The sequence below is a fragment of the Cetorhinus maximus genome, chromosome 3 (assembly GCF_964194155.1).
Source record: "Cetorhinus maximus chromosome 3, sCetMax3.hap1.1, whole genome shotgun sequence".
NCBI lineage: Eukaryota > Metazoa > Chordata > Chondrichthyes > Lamniformes > Cetorhinidae > Cetorhinus > Cetorhinus maximus.
The window spans coordinates 7,755,486-7,778,371 of record NC_135881.1 but is presented as its reverse complement, the minus strand read 5'-3'; the positions used below and the strand labels follow the sequence as shown (position 1 = coordinate 7,778,371).

General features: G+C 49.0%; 1 protein-coding gene across 1 annotated transcript in view; it reads right to left on the bottom strand.

Annotated features, from left to right (window-relative positions):
- Positions 1 to 22,886, bottom strand: part of LOC144675602 (myosin-7-like) — a 148,618-nt gene that overhangs the window by 23,801 nt on the left and 101,931 nt on the right. Inside the window, exons 27-31 of the mRNA XM_078536252.1 lie at positions 22,596 to 22,714; positions 19,378 to 19,574; positions 14,823 to 15,172; positions 13,785 to 13,909; positions 11,495 to 11,610 (exon numbers count right to left, since the gene is read on the bottom strand). Coding sequence (XP_078392378.1) covers positions 11,495 to 11,610; positions 13,785 to 13,909; positions 14,823 to 15,172; positions 19,378 to 19,574; positions 22,596 to 22,714 — 907 coding nt within the window. The remainder of the gene's footprint in view (positions 1 to 11,494; positions 11,611 to 13,784; positions 13,910 to 14,822; positions 15,173 to 19,377; positions 19,575 to 22,595; positions 22,715 to 22,886) is intronic.

Genomic DNA, 22,886 nt, shown 5'->3' with positions numbered 1-22,886 from the left:
CCACTACACCATGAGTTCTTACTTTACATAGTAAACTTTGATGTAGCACCTTATCAAATGCTTTCTGGAAATCGAAGTACAGCACATCCACAGGTTCCCCTTTATCCATGTTACTTGTTGCTTATTAAAAGAACTCCAATAAGTTAGTCAAACATGATTTCCCTTTCACCAAACCATGTCGACTCTGCCTGATTGCATAGAGATTTCCTAAGTGCCCCGCTATAACCTCCTTGATAATAGATTGCAGCAGTTTCCCTATGACAGATGTTAAGCTAACTGGCCTATAGTTTCTGGCTTTCTGTCTCCTTCCTCTCTTGAATGGAGGAATCACATTGGCTATTTTCCAATCTGATGGGACCTTTCCAGAATCTAGGGAATTTTGGGAAATTAAAACCAATACATCTAGTATTTCAGCAGCCACTTCTTTTGAGACCCTAGGATGAAGTCCATCAGGACCTGGGGATTTGTCAACTTTTAGTTCTAGTAATTTTCTCAGTACTCTTTCCCTGGTGATTGTAATTGTTTTAAGTTCCTCCCTCCCTTTCACTTCCTGATTCACAATTATTTCTGGGATGTTATTTGTATCCTCTGCAGTGAAGGCAGATGCAAAATATTTGTTCAATTCATCCGCCATTTCCTTATTTTCCGTGATTAATTTCCCATTCTCACTCTAGAGGACCACCGCTCACTTTACTTACTCTTTTCCTTTTTAAATGCCTGCAGAAACTCTTACTATCTGTTTTTACATTTCTAGCTAGTTTTTTCTCATTCTTTAATTCCTCCCTCCTTATTAATCTTTTAGTCATTCTTTGCTGTTCTTTATATTCTGTCCAATCTTCCGACCTGCCACCCATCTTTGCGGAATTATACGCTTTTTCTTTCAATTTGATATTATCTTTAATTTATTTAGTTAGCCAAAGATGCTGTACACTTCCCTTAGAGTCTTTCTTTCTCACTGGAATGTATCTTTGAGAATTCTGAAATATCTCCTTAAATGTCTGCCATTGCATCTCTATTGACCTATCCCTTATGCTCTTTAGGTAGCACCTCCCAAACCCACAACCACTACCACCTAGAAGGACAAGGCCAGCAGATAGATGGAAACACCACTGCCTGGAAGTTCCCCTCCAAGCCACTTACCATCCTGACTTGGAAATATATCGCCATTCCTTCACTGTCACTGGGTCAAAATCCTGGAACTCCCTCCCTAACAGCACTGTGGGTGTACCTACATCACATGGACTGCGGTGGTTCAAGAAGGCAGCTCACCACCACCTTCTCAAGGGCAATTAGGGATGGGCAATAAATGCTGGCCTAGCCAGTGAAGCCCATATCCCATGAATGAGTAAAAAAAAAAATCCCATTTCATTTTAGCCAGTTCTGTCTCCATGCCCTCAGAATTGCCCTTATTTAAGTTTAAAACACTGATCTTAGATCCACTCTTCTCTCCCCCAAATTGAAAGTGAAATTCAGTCATATTATGATCACTACTGCCTAGGGCGCCCTCATTGTGAGATCATAAATTAATCCTGTCTCATTACACATTACCAGGTCTAGTATTGCCTGCTATCTGGTTGGTGCAAAAATGGACTGCTCTGAGAAACTGCCCTGAAAACACTCTATGAACTCGTCATCCAGGCTACCTTTGGCCAATATGATTTGTCCAATCTATATATAGATTAAAATCATGCATGATTATCGTCGTATCTTTCTCACAAGCCCCCCTTATTTCTTCCTGTATACTCTGTCCTACTGTGTGATTACTGTTAGGTGGCCTATAATATACTCCCACAAGTGACTTCTTACCTTTACTAATTCTCATCTCTACCCAAACTGATTCTACATCAGGATTTTCAGAACTAAAGTCATCTTTCTCTATTGTACCGATGTCATCCTTAATTAACAGAGCTACCCCTCCACCTTTTCCTAGCTTCCAGTCCTTCGTAAATGTCATGTGCCCTTGAATATATGGGTCCAAGTTTTTGTCATCTTGCAGTCATGTCTCTGTAATGGCTGTCAAATTGTAAATATTTATTTCTATTTGTGCTGTCAGTTAATTTGTTTTGTTATGAATGCTACGTGCATTCAGATACAGAGCATTTAGCTTTGTCCTTTTGTTATTTTTGTAACCAGTAGCCTTATCTGCTGGTGCAGTCTTAGGTTTGTACACTCTGTCCCTTCCTGCCATGCTCTGATCATCATTTCCCTTATTCGTACCTTGTTTTCTCACCTTGTCTTCTCTATTTAATTGATTACATCTTACAAAACTTGATCCCTGGCTCTTCCTATTTTGTTTAAAGCCCTCTCTCCTGCCATATGACTCACTAGCACACTTGTCCCAGCGCGGTTCAGTGAAGACTGTCCCAATGGCGCCTCTCCCGTTTTCCCCAGTACCTGGTGCCAGTGCCCCATGAATTGAAATCCATTTCTCCCACACCAATCTTTGAGCCAAGCATTTAACTCTCTAATCTAATTTACCCTACGCCAATTTGCTCATGGCTTAGGTAGTAATCCAGAGATTATTGCCTTTGAGGTTCTGCTTTGTAATTTACTCCCTAGCTGCTCATACTCCCTCCCTCAGCAGATCCCTTTTCCTAGTTCTACCTATGTTATTGGTACCTACTGAACCACAGCCACTGGATCCTCTCCCTCCCACTGCAAGTTCCTCTCTAGCCCAGAGCAGATGTCCCGCACCCTGGCACTGGGCAAGCAACACAGCCGTCTGGACTCCCACTCATGGCTGCCTAAACCCCTGTTCCTATCCCCCTGACTATACTGTCCCCAACTACCACTACATTCCTATAACCTCCCCCCCCCCACCCCCCCACCCGGCTTCCTATAACACGGTGTTGTGGTCAGTTTGCTCATCTACTCTGCAGCCACCATTTTCAATCATACAGCCTGCAAGAACCTCAAACGTGTTGGACAATTGCAAAGGCTGACACTCCTCCACTTCTACCATCTGGGTTCCTATACTCACTCGCAGTCACACCCTCCTGCTCCTGACCACTGACCAAATCAGAAAACCCTATCCTAAGGGGTGAACTGCCTCTTGGTACAAAGTGTCCAGGTAACTTTCCCCCTCCCTGATGTATCGCAGTGTCTGCAGCTCAGCCTCCAGCTCAATGACTCTGAGCCAAAGCTCCTCAAGCTACAAACACTTACTGCAGACATGTTTTCCCTGGATTGCCCCGGTGTCCAGGAGCTCCCACATTCTGCAGTCGCAACACATCACCTGCCCTGCCATCTTTATTATGTGTTAATTAATTTATTCTTAATTAATTCATAATTAATGAACACTGCTACTCCCGATAACCTTTACTGCTGCTAGTAAACCTCATTACAACTAATAAAACCTTACAATTACTAATAAATTGCATGCGCTCTTAAGATAAACAAGCAGAATATTCACCAACCAATCACGTATCTGTTTTCCTGGGATGTCTCACTTTGATTTCACTCAGAACGCAGCTGCTCCGGAGCCACAGACTGGTCTAGATTGTTTAACTCTTCGAGGTGGTGGCTACTGCCTCCAGCTCCTCTTTTCACCCACTCTTTTGGCAGGCGGGTTAAGTTAAACTTGCCCTCACTGTGGCCAGGGACCTTGTCAGAGCTGCTCCCAATCCATTGCCATTACTTCACCAGGACCACTGCCCCTTCCCATTTACACACAAACGGGACTTCACTGTGCTTGTGGTGAAGTTACACAATCTAGGGAAAAGGCAGTGATTGGGAATTGAAAGGATGGAATGGCAAAATGGGCTGAATGGTCTCATCTTTTTCCCGTGAATAACAGAAAAGTCACAAATTCGCGGGAGACCTTGGTCTGTGTACACACATAAATTCATGTACATAATCCAGTCCATGTACATGAGCCATTCTGTGTACAAAGTCCAATTTGTATACACACTCCATTCTGTGTAGATAAACCAATGTGTGTGCATGTGCCAACCTGTGGTGCATGCAGCATCCTGTGTACATGCACCAATCTGAGTTTTCAGTTTTACTTTTTCATTAGATGTGGGCGTCACTGGCAAGGCCAGTATTTGTTGCCCCTACCTACTTGCCCTTGAACTGAATGGCTTTAGGCCACTCCAGGGGCAGTTAAGAGTCAACCACGTTGCTGTGGGTCTGGAGTCATGTGTAGGCCATACCAGGTAAGGACGGCAGATTTCCCTCCCTAAAGGGCATTAGTGAACCAGGCGGGATTTTACAGCAATCAATGATAGTTTTGTGACCAGCTTTACCTATTTAATTATTGGGGTTTGAACCCATGTCCCCAGAGTGTTAGCCTTGGTCTCTGGGCAACTAGAGTACATTACCACAACACCACCATCTCCCCTTGTACATAACCCAATTTGTTTACATGCACCAATCTGTGTACTTGTAACAATCTTTGCACATGCACCAATCTGTGTACTTGTACCAATCTGTGTATATGTACCAATCTGTGCACATGCACCAATCTGTGTACTTGCACCAATCTCTGTACATTTACCAATGTGTGCACATGCAACAATCTGTGCGCATGCACCAATCTGTGCGCATGCACCAATCTGTGCGCATGCACCAATCTGTGTGCATGCACCAATCCGTGTAATTGTACCAACCATGCACCAATCTGTGTACATGCACCAGTCTGTGTACATGCACCAGTCTGTGTACATGCACCAGTCTGTGCACATGTACCAATCTGTGCGCATGTACCAATCTGTACACATGCACCAATCTACGCACATGCACCAATCTACGCACATGCACCAATCTACGCACATGCACCAATCTGTGTACATGCATCATTCTTTGCGCATGCACCAATCTGTATACTTGTACCAATCTGTGTACATGTACCAATATGTACACATGCACCAATCTGTGTATACATAACAATCTGTGTACTTGCACCAATCTGTGTACATTTACCAATGTTTTCCCATGCACCAACCTTTGTGCATGGATGTAGCAATCTGTGTGCATGCACCTTTTTGTGCAGCAATCTGTATAATTGTACCAACCATGCACCAATCTGTTTACATGTACCAATCTGTGTTCTTGTACCAATCTGCGTACATGCACCAATCTGTGTACATGCACCAATCTGTGTACATGCATCATTCTGTGTATATGTACAGATCTCTGTACTTGCACCAATCTGTGTACATTTACCAATGTGTGCACATGCACCAACCTGTGCACATGCATGTACCAATCTGTGTACATGTACCAATATGTGTACTTGTACCAATCCGTGTACATGCACCAATCTCTACATGCACCAATCCGTGTACATGCACAAATCTGTGTACTTGTACCAATGTGTGTACATTCACCAATCTGTATATTTGCACTAATCTGTACACATGCACCAATCTGTGTACTTGTATCAATCTGTGTACTTGTACCAACCATGTACTGATCCATGTACATGCACCGATCTCTGTACATGCACCAATCTGTATACTTGCACCAATCTGTACACATGCACCAATCTGTACACATGCACCAATCTGTACACATGCACCAATCCATACACATGCACCAATCCGTGTACATGCACCAATCTGTGTATATTTACCAATGTGCACACATGCACCAACCTGTGTACACGCATGTACCAATCTGTGCGCATGAATCAATCTGTGCGCATGCACCAATCTGTATACTTGTACCAATCTGTGTACATGGACCAATCTGTGTACATGGACCAGTCTTTATGCATGCACCAATCTGTATACTTGTACCAATCTGTATACATGTACCAATCTGTGTACATGCACCAATCTGTGTACATGCATCAATCTCTGTACATGCACCAATCCGTATACATGCACCAATCTGTGTACTTGTACCAACCTGTGTACATGCACCAGTCTGTATACTTGTACCAGTCTGTACTGTACACATGCACCAATCGGTGTACATGCACCAATCTGTGTACTTGTACCAACCATGTACCAATCTGTGTACATGTACCAATCTGTACGCATGCACTATTCTGTGTACTTGTACCAATCTGTGTACATGCACCAATCTGTACGCATGCACCAATCTGTGCGCTTGTACCAATCTGTGCGCTTGTACCAATCTGTGCGCATGCACCAATCTGTGCGCATGCACCAATCTGTGCGCATGCACCAATCTGTGCGCATGCACCAATCTGTGCGCATGCACCAATCTGTGTACTTGTACCAATCTGTGTACATTCACCAATCTGTATATTTGCACTAATCTGTACACATGCACCAATCTGTGTACTTGTATCAATCTGTGTACTTGTACCAACCATGTACTGATCCATGTACATGCACCGATCTCTGTACATGCACCAATCTGTACACATGCACCAATCCGTACACATGCACCAATCCGTACACATGCACCAATCCGTACACATGCACCAATCCGTACACATGCACCAGTCCGTACACATGCACCAGTCCGTACACATGCACCAATCCGTACACATGCACCAATCCGTACACATGCACCAATCTGTGTATATTTACCAATGTGCACACATGCACCAACCTGTGTACACGCATGTACCAATCTGTGCGCATGAATCAATCTACGCACATGCACCAATCTACGCACATGCACCAATCTGTGTACATGCATCATTCTTTGTGCATGCACCAATCTGTATACTTGTACCAATCTGTGTACATGTACCAATATGTACACATGCACCAATCTGTGTATACATAACAATCTGTGTACTTGCACCAATCTGTGTACATTTACCAATGTTTTCCCATGCACCAACCTGTGTGCATGGATGTAGCAATCTGTGTGCATGCACCTTTTTGTGCAGCAATCTGTATAATTGTACCAACCATGCACCAATCTGTTTACATGCACCAATCTGTGTTCTTGTACCAATCTGCGTACATGCACCAATCTGTGTACATGCATCATTCTGTGTATATGTACAGATCTCTGTACTTGCACCAATCTGTGTACATTTACCAATGTGTGCACATGCACCAACCTGTGCACATGCATGTACCAATCTGTGTACATGTACCAATATGTGTACTTGTACCAATCCGTGTACATGCACCAATCTCTACATGCACCAATCCGTGTACATGCACAAATCTGTGTACTTGTACCAATGTGTGTACATTCACCAATCTGTATATTTGCACTAATCTGTACACATGCACCAATCTGTGTACTTGTATCAATCTGTGTACTTGTACCAACCATGTACTGATCCATGTACATGCACCGATCTCTGTACATGCACCAATCTGTATACTTGCACCAATCTGTACATACATGCACCAATCTGTACACATGCACCAATCCGTACACATGCACCAATCCGTACACATGCACCAATCCGTACACATGCACCAATCTGTACACATGCACCAATCCGTACACATGCACCAATCTGTGTATATTTACCAATGTGCACACATGCACCAACCTGTGTACACGCATGTACCAATCTGTGCGCATGAATCAATCTGTGCACATGCACCATTCTGTATACTTGTACTAATCTGTGTACACGTACTAATCTGTATACATGTACCAATCTGTGTACATGCACCAATCTCTGTACATGCACCAATCCGTATACATGCACCAATCTGTGTACTTGTACCAACCTGTGTACATGCACCAGTCTGTATACTTGTACCAGTCTGTACTGTACACATGCACCAATCTGTGCACATGCACCAATCGGTGTACATGCACCAATCTGTGTACTTGTACCAACCATGTACCAATCTGTGTACATGTACCAATCTGTACGCATGCACTATTCTGTGTACTTGTACCAATCTGTGTACATGCACCAATCTGTGCGCATGCACCAATCTGTGCGCATGCACCAATCTGTGCGCATGCACCAATCTGTTTACTTGTACCAACCATGTACCAACCTGTGTACATGCACCAATCTAATGGAATTACATCCTTTTCTGTAATGAGGTGACCAGAACTGCACACAGTACTCAAATTGTGGCCTAACTAATGATTTATATAGTTCCAGCATAACCTCCCTGCTCTTATATTCTATACCTTGGCCAATAAAGGAAAGGATTCCATGTGTCTTCTTAACCACCTGCTACCTTCAGGGATCTATGGACTTTCCTCTACACCTCCCAGTCTCCTCCCATTTATTGTGTCATCCTTTGCCGAGTTTGACCTCCCCAAATGCATCATCCCTCACACTTCTCTGGGCTGAATTCCATTTTGCTACTTTTCGGTTCACCTGACCAGCCCACGTGACTCCAGGCCCTACAGTAAAGTGGTTGAGTCTTAATCGCCCCTGAAATGGGCTAACAAGCCATTTAGTTGTATCAAACCGCTGCAGCTAGCGCTGGTGGGTGTACCTACACCACGTTAGCTGCAGAGGTCCAAGAAGACAATTAGGAATGGGCAATAAATGCTGGTCTGCCTGCGACGCCCACATCCCAAGAATGATTTTTTTTAAAAATTGAGCTGGTTAAACTTCAACAACTTGGGGCCTTAAGGCAAGATTTGTTCCCACTAGTTTGCTGGTTATGTGGGTTTAGGTGAACAGCAAGTGTCCTGTGAGGGAGGCAATCTCCTCCTTATTGAACAAATGGAATATTCTACCGTGTGGATTTACAGTCAGTTCGATTGGAGACGTATGCAGAGCGATGGGTTTCCCGCTATTCCACATCGACTCTGAGCTGATGAGAAATGTTACCCTGGCTCTGCCTTTGATTGCTCCTGGTCAAGCAAAACCTTGATTTTAAAACCCTCCTCCTTGTTTCCGAAACCCTCAATGGCCTCGCCCCTCCCTCTCTCTGTAATTTCCTCCAACCCCACAATCCTCCGAGATAGGTGCGCTCCTCGAATTCTGGCCTCTTCGGCAGCCTCGAGTTTGATCGCTTCACCAGCCGTGGCCGTGCCTTCAGTTGGGCCCCGAGCTCAGGGGGGGTGGGGGTTATGGCGTAGTGGCATTTTTACTGGACTAGTAATCCGGAGACCCAGGGTAATGCTCTGGGGACCCGGGTTCAAATCCTGCCAGGGCAGATGGTGGAATTTGAATTCAATGAAAATCTGGAATTAAAAGTCTGATGTTGACCATGAAACCATTACCGATTGTCGTAAAAACCCATCTGGTTCACTAATGTCCTTTAGGGAAGGAAACCTGCCGTCCTTACCTGGTCTGGCCTACATGTGACTCCAGACCCACAGCAATGGGATTGACTCTTAACTGCCCCTCTGAACAAGGGCAAATAGGGACGGGCAATAAATGCTGGCCTAGCCAGAGAGGCCCACATTCAATGAATTAAAAAAACAAATTCCTGCCTACATCTTTCTGCCTCTATACCTCGCTTTCCTGCTTTAAAATATACTTCTTAAAACCTTTAATCATTTCACCTAATTTCTCCTTATGTGGATCAGTGTCATACTCTAGGCCCTGAACTTCCACGGATTAGCAATCCGACTCTGATTCCCACTCCCCTCCTAGTTCCTGATTTAGAATTCCAGCCAATCCCATCTCGCCCGACCCTCCGACTCAGGCCGGGTGAGAGCTGTGCAGGGCAGAGCGCTCCTGAGGCCTTCAGTCCAGGGCTGCAGAGTCAGGGGTAAAGAAGCCAAGCCCTCTTTTTTACAGCACTCACTACCGTAAAGCAGATAGGTTTAAAGGCCCAGCTGTTTTCGGAAGGGAGGGAGGAAGTAGGTTTGTAAGGTAAGCGGGTAGGATTGTGGGGTGTTGGGGGTGTGTGTCAGGTGGTCAGTGTTGTGTTGGGTAGCCAGTGGGAGGAGGTAATCAGTTGGGTGGAGGTCAGTTAGTTGGAGGGGTTGTCGGGTGGTCAGTGGGAAATGGAGGTCGGGTGGTCAGTGTTCAATGTTGGGGGGGGGGCATAGGGGTTGGGTGGTCAGTTGGGGGGCGTCAGATAGTCAGTGGTGTTGGGAGTGGTCAGTGGGGATTGGGTGGTCGGTGAGGGGGTGGGAGTTGGGTGGCCAGTTGGGGGCGTCAGTTAGTCAGTGGGGTTCGGGGATTGGGTGGTCAATGGCGATGTGGGGATTGGGTGGTCAGTGGGGTTGTGGGGCTTGGGTGGTCAGTGATGGGGCGAGGGTTAGTTGGTCAGTTGGGGGCCTCGATCAGGGGCGGGGGGCAGGGGGTGGTCAGGAGGGGTTGGGTGATTGATGGGGTGGGGTTTGAGTGGTTGGGATGGGGTCAGTGGAGGGGGAGTCCGTGGGGGTGAAGAGACAGGTGGGGGGATTCCGTGGGGGGTGGGGGTGAAGGGGCAGGTGGGGGGAGTCCTTTGGGGGGGGGTGGTGGGGGTGAAGGGGCAGGTGGGGGGAGTCCTTTGGGGGGGGTGGTGGGGGTGAAGGGGCAGGTGGGGGGAGTCCTTTGGGGGGGGTGGTGGGGGTGAAGGGGCAGGTGGGGGGAGTCCTTTGGGGGGGGTGGTGGGGGTGAAGGGGCAGGTGGGGGGAGTCCTTTTGGGGGGGTGGTGGGGGTGAAGGGGCAGGTGGGGAGAGTCCTGTAGGGGTGGGGGGAGTCCTGTGGGGGGTGGGGTGGGGGTGAAGGGGCAGATGGGGGGAGTCCCTTCACCTGTGGGGGGGTTGGGGGTGAAGGGACAGGTGGGGGGAGTCCTGTGGGGGGTGGTGGGGTGAAGGGACAGGTGGGGGAGTCCTGTGGAGGTGGTGGGGGTGAAGGGGCAGGTGGGGGGAGTCCTGTGGGGGGGGGTGGGGGGGAAGGGGCAGGTGGGGGAATCCTGTGGAGGTGGTGGGGGTGAAGGGACAGGTGGGGGGAGTCCTGTGGGGGGGGGTGGGGGGGAAGGGGCAGGTGGGGGGAGTCCTGTGGGGGGTGGTGGGGTGAAGGGGCAGGTGGGGGGAGTCCTGTGGGGGGGGGTGGGGGGGAAGGGGCAGGTGGGGGGAGTCCTGTTTGGGGGGTGGGGGTGATGGGGCAGGTGGGGGGAGTCCTGTTTGGGGGGGTGGGGGGTGTTCAGTATTATTTCGATTCTCCTGGTTTCTCCTGGGTGACTAATACAGGAAACAGTCGGGACCATCCGAAGTTTGGGATTTATGTTACACTTTCGGATGGTTCCCAGTGCAGGGAAATTCCCCAAGGGATGTTTGAACTTCCCGGGCAGTTGCCATGCCCTCCTTACCTCAGGACTCTCGCAGTGGGGGGGTGGGAGAGCTGGGGCGGGCAGGCCCCAGTTATACTGTCATGGAGCTTGGAAGTTATGGGCTCAAGTATTCTAAAGCAATTTGGGGCATTTTATTAAGTTAAAGGTGCTATATAAATACAAGGTGTTGTTTTTGCAGCTGTTCTTAGACTTCCCTTAATGCCCTGGTGGGTTACATTCTTATTTAGTAAAGTGTTTTGGTAGCTCAGAGAGTGGCCTGTGTTTGTGGCTATATTCGTCATGAGGTTAATCTAAGTTGAACATAAAGGAAAGCGATACTGTGCCCCTCTGTATGGGCTTGACATTGGCAGTGTACAGGTCTCCTGGCTCTCCCTGCGGGGCTCAATCCTCGTTACCTCATGGTGACTATCTCTTCATCCTTCTCCTTCAGTTTCCTCTCATTCTCGCTCTGCAGCTGAGTCAGGTCCAGCTGGAGACGGCTGCTCCTGTTCTCCGAAGTCTTCAGCTCATTCTAACACAGAACAGGAGAGAAGGTTACTCATTTCAGGAGCCTGATGGGAATACCATGATCTAGAGAGGCCAAGGGGAGTACTCATACTCTTCGAGGGGAGGCGATGGTGCAGTGGTATTGTTGCTGGTCTAGTAATTCAGAGACCCAGAGTAATGCTCTGGGGACCAGGGTTCAAATCCCACCACAGCAGATAGTGGAATGTGATTCAATAAAAACCTGGAATTTAAAAGTCTGATTATGAAATAATTGTAGAAACCCATCGGGGTCACTAATGCCCCTTTAGGGAGGGAAACCTGCTGTCCTTACCTGGTCTGGCCTACATGTGACTCCAGACCCACAGCAATGTGGTTGACTCTTAAAATGCCCTCTGAACAAGGGCAATTCAGGATGGGCAATAAATGCTGGCCCAGCCAGCGATGCCCACATCCCATGAATGAATAAAATAAAAAATTGAGGAAGAAGCAACATGGCCTTGCCTCTCTAAACTGCTGCAATTCTTTCAGACTGTTTCATTTACTTATATTTTCAGAAGGATATTGAGCTCCCTCACTAACACCCTGTCACTCCTAATTTCCCTCTCCCTTCAAAGATCGGAAAAGGAGTGGGCCATTCAGCCCTTCGAGCCTGTTCCACCATTCATTATGGCTAATCTGTGTTCAAACTCCATTTACACCCGGGGGCTGTCAGTTATTGAACATTTCCCATCTTTGATTCTGTAACATTTTGATGATAATCTGCATGGCTTGAATTAATTTTTAATACTTATGAAACGTTAAATTCAAAACCGACAGAAATAGAATGAGGTAGGTTTATCAGGGTAATTTGAAATTCTTGTTAGCTTCACAAAGAGAGATGTTCTGGCACTATAACAGTTCTGAAACAATGGCTGGACCTCACAGTGTCCGAGAAGCATTAACATGATGTCTTGCAGCAACTGACCAAGGTTCCTCAGGCATCACCTCCCAAACTCACGACCTCTATCATCTAGAAGGACAAGGGCAGCAGATAGATGGGAACACCACCACCTGGAAGTTCCCCTCCAAGTCACTCACCTTCCTGACTTGGAAATATATCGCCGTTCCTTCACTGTCACTAGGTCAAAATCCTGGAACTCCCTCCCTAACAGCGCTGTGGGTGTACCTACACCACATGGACTGCAGCGGTTCAAGAAGGCAGCTCACCCCCACCTTCTCAAGGGTAACTAGGGATGGGCAATAAATGCTGGCCTAGCCAGCGAAGCCCACATCCCGTGAATGAATAAAAAAAATGCAGTCAACTAAATGGCTTCCATTTCTATGCTGATGGCCGCCTGTTTGCTTGAATTATGCAAGATGTTAAACTTAATGCTCAGTTTCCCCAACGTTCAATGAGTGGCTCCAATCTGAAGCCCTCAGCCATTGACAGTATAGTAAATCACTGCCCCCTGCCCACCGCCTATCGCCCACCGCCCCCTGCCCACTGCCCCCTGTCCACTGCCCACCGCCCATCACCCACTGCCCCCTGTCCACTGCCCACCGCCCATCACCCACTGCCCCCTGTCCCCTGCCCACCGTCCATTGCCCATCGCCCACTGCCCCTGCCCTGTCCCTGCCCACCGTCCATCACCCACTGCCCCCTGCCCACCACCCTTTTCACCCTGCCCATCGGCCCCTGCCCACCACCCTTTTCCCCACCCCTGCCCACCACTCACTGCCCCCTGCCCACCACCCTTTTCCCCCGCCCCTGCCCACCACCCCCTGCCCATCGCCCACTGCCCACCGCCCTTCGCCCCCTGCCCACCGCCCATCACCCCCTGCCCACTACCCCCATCCTCTACCCACTGCCCACCACCCCCTGCCCACTACCCCCTGTCCCCTACCCACTGCCCACCAACCACTGCCCCCTTCCCTCTGCCCTGAAGTCTGAGAGTCACACAAGTCTGGTCCGCTCATTCGCAGCTGCATCTGCTTTGAGCCTGGCACAGGTTAAATTAAAACAGAATTACCTGGAAAAACTCAGCAGGTCTGGCAGCATCGGCGGAGAAGAGCAAAGTTGACGTTTCGAGTCCTCGTGACCCTTTGCTCTTCTCCGCCGATGCTGCCAGACCTGCTGAGTTTTTCCAGGTATTTCTGTTTCTGTTTTGGATTTCCAGCATCCGCAGTTTTTTGTTTTTATCACAGGTTTAAATAAGTTACCTGGCGATCTTCCAGGGCGGCCTCCAGGTGAGCCAGTTCCTCTTGAAATTGCTTCTTAAGCTTGCCCGCCTCATGGCTGTGCTGAGAGGCTTCACTCAGCTGATCTGTTAGGGAAGCGACGTCCGCTGTGTTGAAAGAAAGTGTGGGGGATAAACCAGCGCAAAAGCTGATCCAGCAACGAGTCGACCTTAAATCCCTTCGGGGGTTTATTTAAATATCGCAAAGAAACAAATTCATAGAATCTTACAGCGCAGGAGGAGGCCATTCAGCCCATCGTGCCCGTGCTAGCTCTTCGGAAGAGGGTATCCAATTAGCCCCACTCCCCTGCTCTGGTTTCCCCCGAACCCTGAAAACGCTCCCTTTACAAGTTATCCACCCGATCGCCTCTCGAAACTCACTCGTCGGACCCGCTCCCACCGCCCTTTCGGGCGACCCATCCCAGATCACACAACGGTCGTGGTGGGAGATTCTCGCCTCTCCCTGAAAGGAGAGACTGAAAGGCGACTGGGATGGTCCGAAGACGGGCAACCGAGAGGCGACAGTCCACAGAAATCTGCACCGAGGGTGGGAGTGCCCAGGAGGAGGGGGGGGCACATAGCCCTGGAATGAGAGAGCCAGGCCATTCAGTGCCAATGTGGGGAAGCACCTCTTCACACACAGAATGGGGGAGTGGAAATCTTGGGTGGGGGGGGGGGTCCCCTCTTCACAAAGCTGGGAGTCCATTGATAATTTCAAACTGCAGGTTGATGGATTTTTGTTAGGGAAGGGGTATTCAGGGTTACAGAATCAAGCCGGGTAGATGGGGTCGAGATACAGACCAGTCTGTGTGATGGAATAGGGCAGTCGGGGGGAGGGTGGGGCTGAATGGTCTCCTCGTGTTCCTATCCCCCCCCCACAATTGGGGAGGACCTGGATCAACAATCAGTCTATGGTGTCTCCTTTTGTAAAAGAGCTGGGGTTTAGATGACAGTTCCTGACAATGCCCCCCTCCTCTGTTTCTCTATGCTCTGTTGTCAGTGCCGTGTGGCTGCCTCTTACCCAGCAAGCGAGCGTTCTCCCTTTTCAGCCCCTCGTTCAAATCCACCGTCTCGTCGCAGGTGTTTTTGAGCTTCAGCAGCTGCGTGCTGACCTCCCGGGTCTCCCCCTGCGCCGCCTCCAGCTCCGCCTGCGCCCGCTCCAGTTTCAGCCTCCACTCGCTCAGGATCTTGTCGAGGTTCTGCTGTTTCCTTTCGAGGGCGAGGGAGGAGGCTTGCGACCTCTCCACCTCGGCGCTCAGGTCCTTCACCTCGGCCTGAAGCCGGTTCTTCGCCTTCTCCGCCGAGGCCCACTTGCCGTTCGCCGCCTCGGCCTTCTGCTCCGCCTCTTCCAGCCGCGCCACCAGCTTCTTCCTGAGGGAGGAACACACACACACAGAGGAACGTGACAGTCCAGTCCCCAGGAGGAGAGGGGCACAGTTCGCCCCTGGTTTGCGCTGGGGCGCCCTCACTTCACTCAGGGCCGACTGCCGCTGCGGGCGTCCTGCTGTGGATCAGCTGAACAACTGGGTTCAAGCCCACTCCCAACGTTGGAGCGTATAATCCAGTATAATGCAGTACTGAGGGAGTGCTGCACTGCCGCCTGTCAGGCGAGACATTAAATCAAGGGACGATTTGCCCCCTCAGGTGGATGTCAAGGATCCCCCTGATCCCATAATGAAGTATAATGTGGGGAAATGTGAGCTTGACCACTTTGGCAGGAAGAATAGAAAAGCAGCAATTTATTTAAATAGAGAGAGGCTGCAGTGCAGAGGGATCTGGGTGACCTGGTACATGAATCATAAAAAAAGTGATTGGGAAGGCAAATGGAGTGTTGGTAAAAGCGTGATACTGCGGATACCGTAAACCGGAAACAAAAACAGAAAATGCTGGAAGAACTCAGCAGGTCGGGCAGCACCTGTGGAGAGAGAAACAGGGTTAACGTTTTTGAGTCCGTGTGATACTCTGAAGGAAGGTCGTACAGACTCGAAACGTTAACTCTGTTCCTCTCTCCACAGGCGCTGCCCGACCTGCTGAGTTCTTCCAGCATTTTCTGTTTTTTTAATGGAATGTTGGTGTTTCTTACAAGGGGAATGGAATATGAGAGTAGGATGTTGGTGAGACCACATCTGGAACACTGTGTACAGTTTTGGTCTCTTCATTTAAGAAGGAATATAATTGCGTTGGAAGCAGTTCAGAGAAGGTTCACTCGACTGATATCTGGGGCGAGGGTGTTATTTTATGAGGAAAGGTTGGACAGGCTGGGCCTGTATCCATTGGAGTTTAGAAGAGTGAGAGGTGATCTTATTGAAACGTAGAAGATCCTGAAGGGACTTGATAGTGTGGATACTAAAAGTATGTTTCCTCTTGTGGGAGAGACTAGAACTATGAGACACGGTTTAAAAATAAGGGGTCTCCTGTTTAAGACAGAGATGGGGAGAAATGAGACCCTCTCAGAGAGTCGTGACTCTGTGGAATTCTCTCCCCCAAAGAGCAGTGGAGGCTGGGTCATTGAGTATTTTTAAGGCTGAGCGTGATTGACTCTCTTGTCAGTCAAGAATCTAAGGGTACAGGGGGTAGACAGGAAAGTAAAGATCCCAGTCAGATCAGACACGATCTTATCAAATGGCAGAGCACGTTCGAGGGGCTGAATGGCCCACTCCTGCCTCTAATTCGTACGTTTGCGATTGTACCACAGGCCTGATATCTGAAATCCAGCATCTTCGGGATTGAGACCATGCTGGATTTTCCCAGGTTGTGGATTAGATTGGAGTTTTTTTGTTGCCATGTAATGCAGGAATGAGACATGATCTGGGATTGACGAAGCAACGTTGCCGGAAGCTCATTCCCGCTCGGCAGAATCTCAAGCCCGCCCCCCCGTGACCCCAAAAATGGGATTTGGAGAAAAATAAATACAGGTAGATCCCAGTTTAGGTCGGAATGGATTAATGGACCCAGCTCTGTTTACAGGACATGTACGGCAGCCCTGTGGGTCTGACTGTAACCGCGGGTCCCCCAGGGTGGCAGGCTCTTAGGGAGAAATCCACGACTCTATCCCGCTGGTGGGACAGGAAACTTTGTGTCTGGAGAACAGGGAAAGCCTGGGGGTTGTTGGGGGGGTGGGGTGGGGGGGTGGGGGAGGCGCGATCTAACAAACTCCTACAATGGGCTCAGGTTCCATGTGCCTAAAACTCTCACTGATCCTGAACTCGAGGGTCAGCAGGAAAGTGGCCTCTTTATTCCCGCGTTCACTCTCTCCTGGGGGCAGCACCCAGGCCCCCTGAGGAGATACGGTCTGGGTTTTGGGCAGCCAGATTATGGGTAATGTACCCACGTGATGAGGAAGAGTTATCCCCGGTGTCGGGGGGCAATATTTATTCCCCAAACCAACAGATTATCTATTCTTTCATTTTCAGGATGCGGGTGTCAATGGCCAGGCCAACATTTATTGCCCCAACCGCCATTACCCTTGAGAAGTTGGTGGTGAGCACCTTCTTCACTGCGTGGCTTACTAGCCCATTTCAGAGGGTGGTTAAGAGTCAACTACGGTAGCTGGCACTAGACCAGGTAAGGATTTACACCCCTAAAGGACATTAGTGAACCAAATGAGATCTTAGGACAATCCAGTTGTGCTTAGCGTCATTATGGCACAGAAAAAGGCCATTAAGCCTGCTCATAGTGCAATGGTCACAATTACAGAGACTAGTTTTTTTTATACCAGATTCCATTAATTGACTGAACCTAAATTCCCCAACTGCCATGCTTGGATCTGAACTCATGTCTAGGATCACTAATCCAATCCCCTGGATTAGCACAGAATTATCAGGAACTCGCCAAGCCTCCTTCGACAGCACCTTCCAAACCCACGGCCACTACCATCTAGGACAAGGGCAGCAGACAGATGGGAACACCACCACCTGGAAGTTCCCCTCCAAGTCACTCACCATCCTGACTTGGAAATATATCGCCGTTCCTTCACTGTCGCTAGGTCAAAATCCTGGAACTCCCTCCCTAACAGCACTGTGGGTGTACCTACACCACATGGACTGCAGCGGTTCAAGAAGGCAGCTCACCACCACCTTCCCAAGGGCAACTAGGATGGGCAGTAAATGCTGGCCCAGCCAACGAAGGCCACGTCCAGTGAATGAATTAAAATAAAAGCCATTCCTCTCAGTGGGGGAGGACACGGTTTAGTTTGTAGAAACTCACGGTGTCAGCCACACACCTTACAGTCCAGCAGAACAAATTTCCACACAATGGGTTGAATTTTACATTGAGGGTGGGACCCCCATGTCCCCCCCTCCCCACCCCCACCATAAAGATCAGGGGAAAAGAGCCCCCACACCCCTCGCCCCCAGGCTTGGCCAGCTCGCCCCACAGACATTTAACAACCAGTCAGACCAGTAATTGTCTTGAGAGGTGGCCCTACACCTGCCCTCATCTGGGAAGCAGCCCCGCCTCTGAGAGCAGCCAGCCAAGCCCATGGCCACAGCTGCTCACTTGTCCCCGCAGCACCACCGGGAGCATTGGCCACTGCCGGTACTGCAGGCAGTCCCAGAGCAAAGCAAGCGAGGGGATATGGACAGGGCAGTGGGGGGAGGGGAAACTCAGAACGGGGGCGGTTATACCCGGCGGGGAGGGTGGGGGGAGTCTCCAATGGAGGAGACCCATAGGAGGCACTAAGAGGAGGCACCCCAAACCCCTTGCACAGCCTGGTTTGCTGGACACCCGGTCGGTTAAGAGCCTCAATTGGCCCCGGGGTGACTAGGCCACCAGATGCCTCCCCTGCTGCTGGTAAAATTGCACTGGGGGGGGGCGTTGGGGGGGTTGGAAGGATGGTGTGGGTAGGGAGCAGAGGCTGGCACCCTATTTTACAGCCCCACCCCCCACCTCCGAGGGGGGGACATAAAATTCTGGCCATGCTGTTTGAAATTTGAGTGAGCTTGAGAATGAGGGTGGCGAAAGCACCCTCGCCCACAGAGGGGGGGCGACGGGAGTGCAATGGTAAATGTCACTGGGCTAGTAATCCGGAGGCCCAGGCTAACGCTCTGGGGACATGGGTTCAAATCCCACCCCAGCATTTAAATCCGACGAATAAAACCTGGAATCAGTAAATGCGTCCACGAAATGACCATTGTTGTAAAATGTCCATCTGGTTCACTCATGTCTCCCTAGGGAAGGAAACCAGCTGCGGCCTGGCCTACATGTGACTCCAAACCCACCACAATGTGCTTGACTCCAAACTGACCCCCCCGAAATGTCCAAGCTAGTCACTCAGTTCAAGGCGCACACACACACGCACCTGGTAAATTTTTTAAAGTCCTCACAAGCGAAATGCTGCGAATGCCAGAAACGTGAAATCACAGCGGAAAATGCTAGAAATATTCAACAGGTCCCCATGGGGAGAGAGAGAGAGAGAGAGGGGGGGCGGAAAAAGAGTTAACGTTTCATTCCATTAATGCCCACCAGCCTGACGGACGGTCATCGGCCTGAAATGCTAGCTCTGTGCCTCTCCCTGACCCGCTGAGTATTTCCAGCGTTTTGTATTCCCGTGTGCGGGTTAAATCCCGATATCGTACTTGGCTTCCTCCAGCTCCCCCAGCCTCTGGGTTCCCTCCGTCTCGTATTTGGTTTTCCACAGCAAGGCCTCGGCGTTGGCTTTGCTGGCCGACTTCTGCAGGGTCGATTTTTCCTCCTGTTCTTCCTCGAGCTGCCCCCGGAGGACGTCGCAGTTATTGCGTGCATCCTGCAGGCCGTGGGCTAATCCTATCCTCACCTGCGGACAGACGGCAAAAAAAAAGAAAAACTATCAGGTACAACAACAGCCTGCATTCATATAGCGACATAGTAAACCACCCCAAGGCAGCTTAGCTAACAAAAATTAACACCGGGTCAAAGGAGATGCTAACATTGAATAAATAATTTTGCGGGCATGAAGCTCCTACAGTGGAAGATAACATAATGTCGTTTGGCAGTACAGGACTCGCTGAAAGAGGGGACATGTCGAAGCTTTTCGTCTTGCACTCATCAGGACATTTGGCAAGAATGCCAATGCAAGGGGAAAGCAACAATTTATACTGTATGTGAGGACAGTGCTGATTGGTTGGCCAGTGGACTCTGATTGATAGAGGCGTTGCCATGGAAAATGCACCAGTGATGGTGACTTGACAGTTAACTGCCAAGCATTGTTTGAAATTTAAACCAGGTGGCTTGACCCTGATTGGTCAAGGCATTGCCTTGAGGAATGAGTCAGCGAATGGCTGTCACTTATTCTGTTTAGCTGAAACAGGCGCAATGTGTGTACATGTTCTTTCTGTCTGTCTGTCTGCAAAGAACAGGGCCCTGTGTATTAATACAAGTAGCTTCCAGAACACATAAATACGCCACACAGCGAGCCCCACTGACAACTTTACCTTGGTTGTCGGCGTAATTCTTAGCACGCTGAGGATTATTTAGCAAATGTTGTCCAATCGCAACGTAGGAATTGTGAAACCACATGAACAAGGAACTTGCATTTATATAGCGCCTTTAATGCAGCAAAACGTCCCAGGGGGTTTCACAAGAGGGACAACAAACAAATTTGTCACTGAGCCACACGTGAAGACATCCAGACACGTGACCGAAGCTTGATCGAAAAAAGCAAGGTTCTACAGAACATCTTAAAGGAGGAGAGCGAGGTAGAGAGGCAGAGAGGTGATCCAAGAGTTTTGGGCCTAGGCACGGTTGCCAATGGTAGGGTGACGTAAATGGGAGATAACCAAAGGGCTGGAATTAGAGGAGCGCAGATACCTTGGAGGGTTTTAGCACTCGAGGAGTTACAAAGATAGGGAGGAGCGAGGACATAGAGGGATCTAACCAGAGACAGGAGTGTTTTACATTTGAGGTGTTGATGGACTGGGAGCCAGTGTGGGTCAGCAGTGAGCACTGGTGGCTTTGGGTGAACAGGACTTGGTGCGAGTTAGGATTCAGGCAGCAGGGCCTTGGACGAGCCCTGGTTTATGGAGGATGGGAATCGGGTAGCCAGCCAGTAAAGCATCAGAGTCATCAAATCTGGAGGTCACAAAAGCATGAATGAGGGTTTCAGCAGCACATGGGATGGGGCAGATGCATTTAAGATGATTGTATCCCTCACTACATATTCATCGATGTAATTTTCAAAAGGACAATCAATAACTCCAGGCCCGTGCATGCAAAGGATCTTCAGACCCCCCCAGTGAATATGTTTCTGTACTTGTGTGTGAGAGAGATGCAACATGACTCCTGTAGAAATTACACACGTGGGCTTCAGTAACTAACACTCACCTCACACGATAATGAGATAGGAAAGGCCCAAGACCGAGAACCTCTGTTATGCAGTTGTGTGTCAGTGTGACGTGTGAGAAAGATGCAAGGCCAGCATTTATTGCCCATCTCGAATGCCCCAGGGGGAGGTGGTGCTGAGCTGCCCCCTTGAATGCAACCGAGTGCCTTTACCGGGCCAGAGGGCAGAGAAGAGCTGGTCACTTTGCTGTGGGTCTGGAGTCACATATATCCCATGGAAACTGGGACACCAGTTGGCGAATTCACAGTGGGAATTCAGAAAGAAAACTACTCGATATAACTGAGAAAAAAGGTTTTGTGGGAGGGAGGAGGGTAGAAGGATAAATAAATTGGGTAAAGTTGAAAAGGAACAAGTGACAGAACTATGGAGAGAATACGGGACAGTGGGACTAAATGGATAGTTCTTCTCAAAGATGCGATGGGCTGAATGGCCTCCTCCTGTTCTCTGTGATTTGTGAAATTGAGCACCTGCACTATAAGTAAAGACACCATTCCACAAATAAGATATAGAACGAGTAGCCCAATCCCTTACTTTATAAAACACATAAGTAAATCATGGAGAATTTAACAAACTCAACCTGACAACACATGATCTATGGACATTAATCCAAAATGCAGAGTGCAGTGGACCTTTCATGTTTATTCTTTAGATTAAGGAGACCCACATTTTGAAAGGTGGTGTAATTATTTGTACGCTGAAATGTTCATAGGTGTGCAATCCTTTTATCATCTTACCCTTTATTTTTGTCGATTACTATATCCTGAATTATGATAACCTGTTTTTATTTGTCATCACAATTCGGCACCTGGCATCACGGTGATTTTTCAATATCTGTGATTGTATGTCTGTATCAGGAGGTAGAGTGAAAAACAAGGAACGTGAAATAACTGAGAGGGGGGATGTGGGGAGGAACCGCTTTACACAGCGAGTGGTAACGACCTAGAACTCACTGCCTATGAGGGCGGTGGAATTGGGGGGGCGTCAAAGATTTCAAAGGGGAATTGGATCGACATCAAACCGACAGGTCTACGGGAATGGGGATGGCCAGATTGCTCTACAGAGAGCGAGCATGGACTCAGACGGCCGAATGGCCTCCTTCTGTGCCGTAATGGCTCCGTGGCTCTGATGCGAGTCTCGAAGAGGAGAAGCAGCTAAAGCAAAAAAAGGTAAAGGGGTTTGTAAAGTAATAACGTAAAACCCGTGCAGTGGGTCAGAATCAGCAAGGGCTGATTCAGGTCATTCATGTGGTCACCCAGCTGCTGATAGACTGGCTGCGGCCTAGACCTATACAGAATGTTCTTTAACTACAGGGACTGGCTCACAACCGCCTTCTGAGGGGCAATTAGGGACGGGCAATAAATGCTGGCCTTTCCTGTGACTCCCACCTCTGGGAAACGGATGAAATGAAACATTGGAAATTTCCGCTCGGGGCTACTCCTAAGTGCAGCCACCGAGAGGCTGAACGTAGACACAAACCCTCGATTCCTCATCCAGCTGGATCTTCAGCGCCTCCAGCTCCTGGTTCAAGGCCGCTTTCATCCGTGTGAACTTTGCGATTATAGCGTCCCGTTCCTCTACTTGCTGCGACAGGTCTCCTGAAACCAGAGGTTTCCAAAACACTGATCAGATTAAAAGCTCAAATACATCACAGCACCAAATGGCAGTACACACAGGACGTTCACTTTTCCTTCTGTCTCACAATAGTTTAAACATGAGAACATAAGAAATAGGAACAGGAGTGGACCATTCGTCCACTCGAGCCTGCTC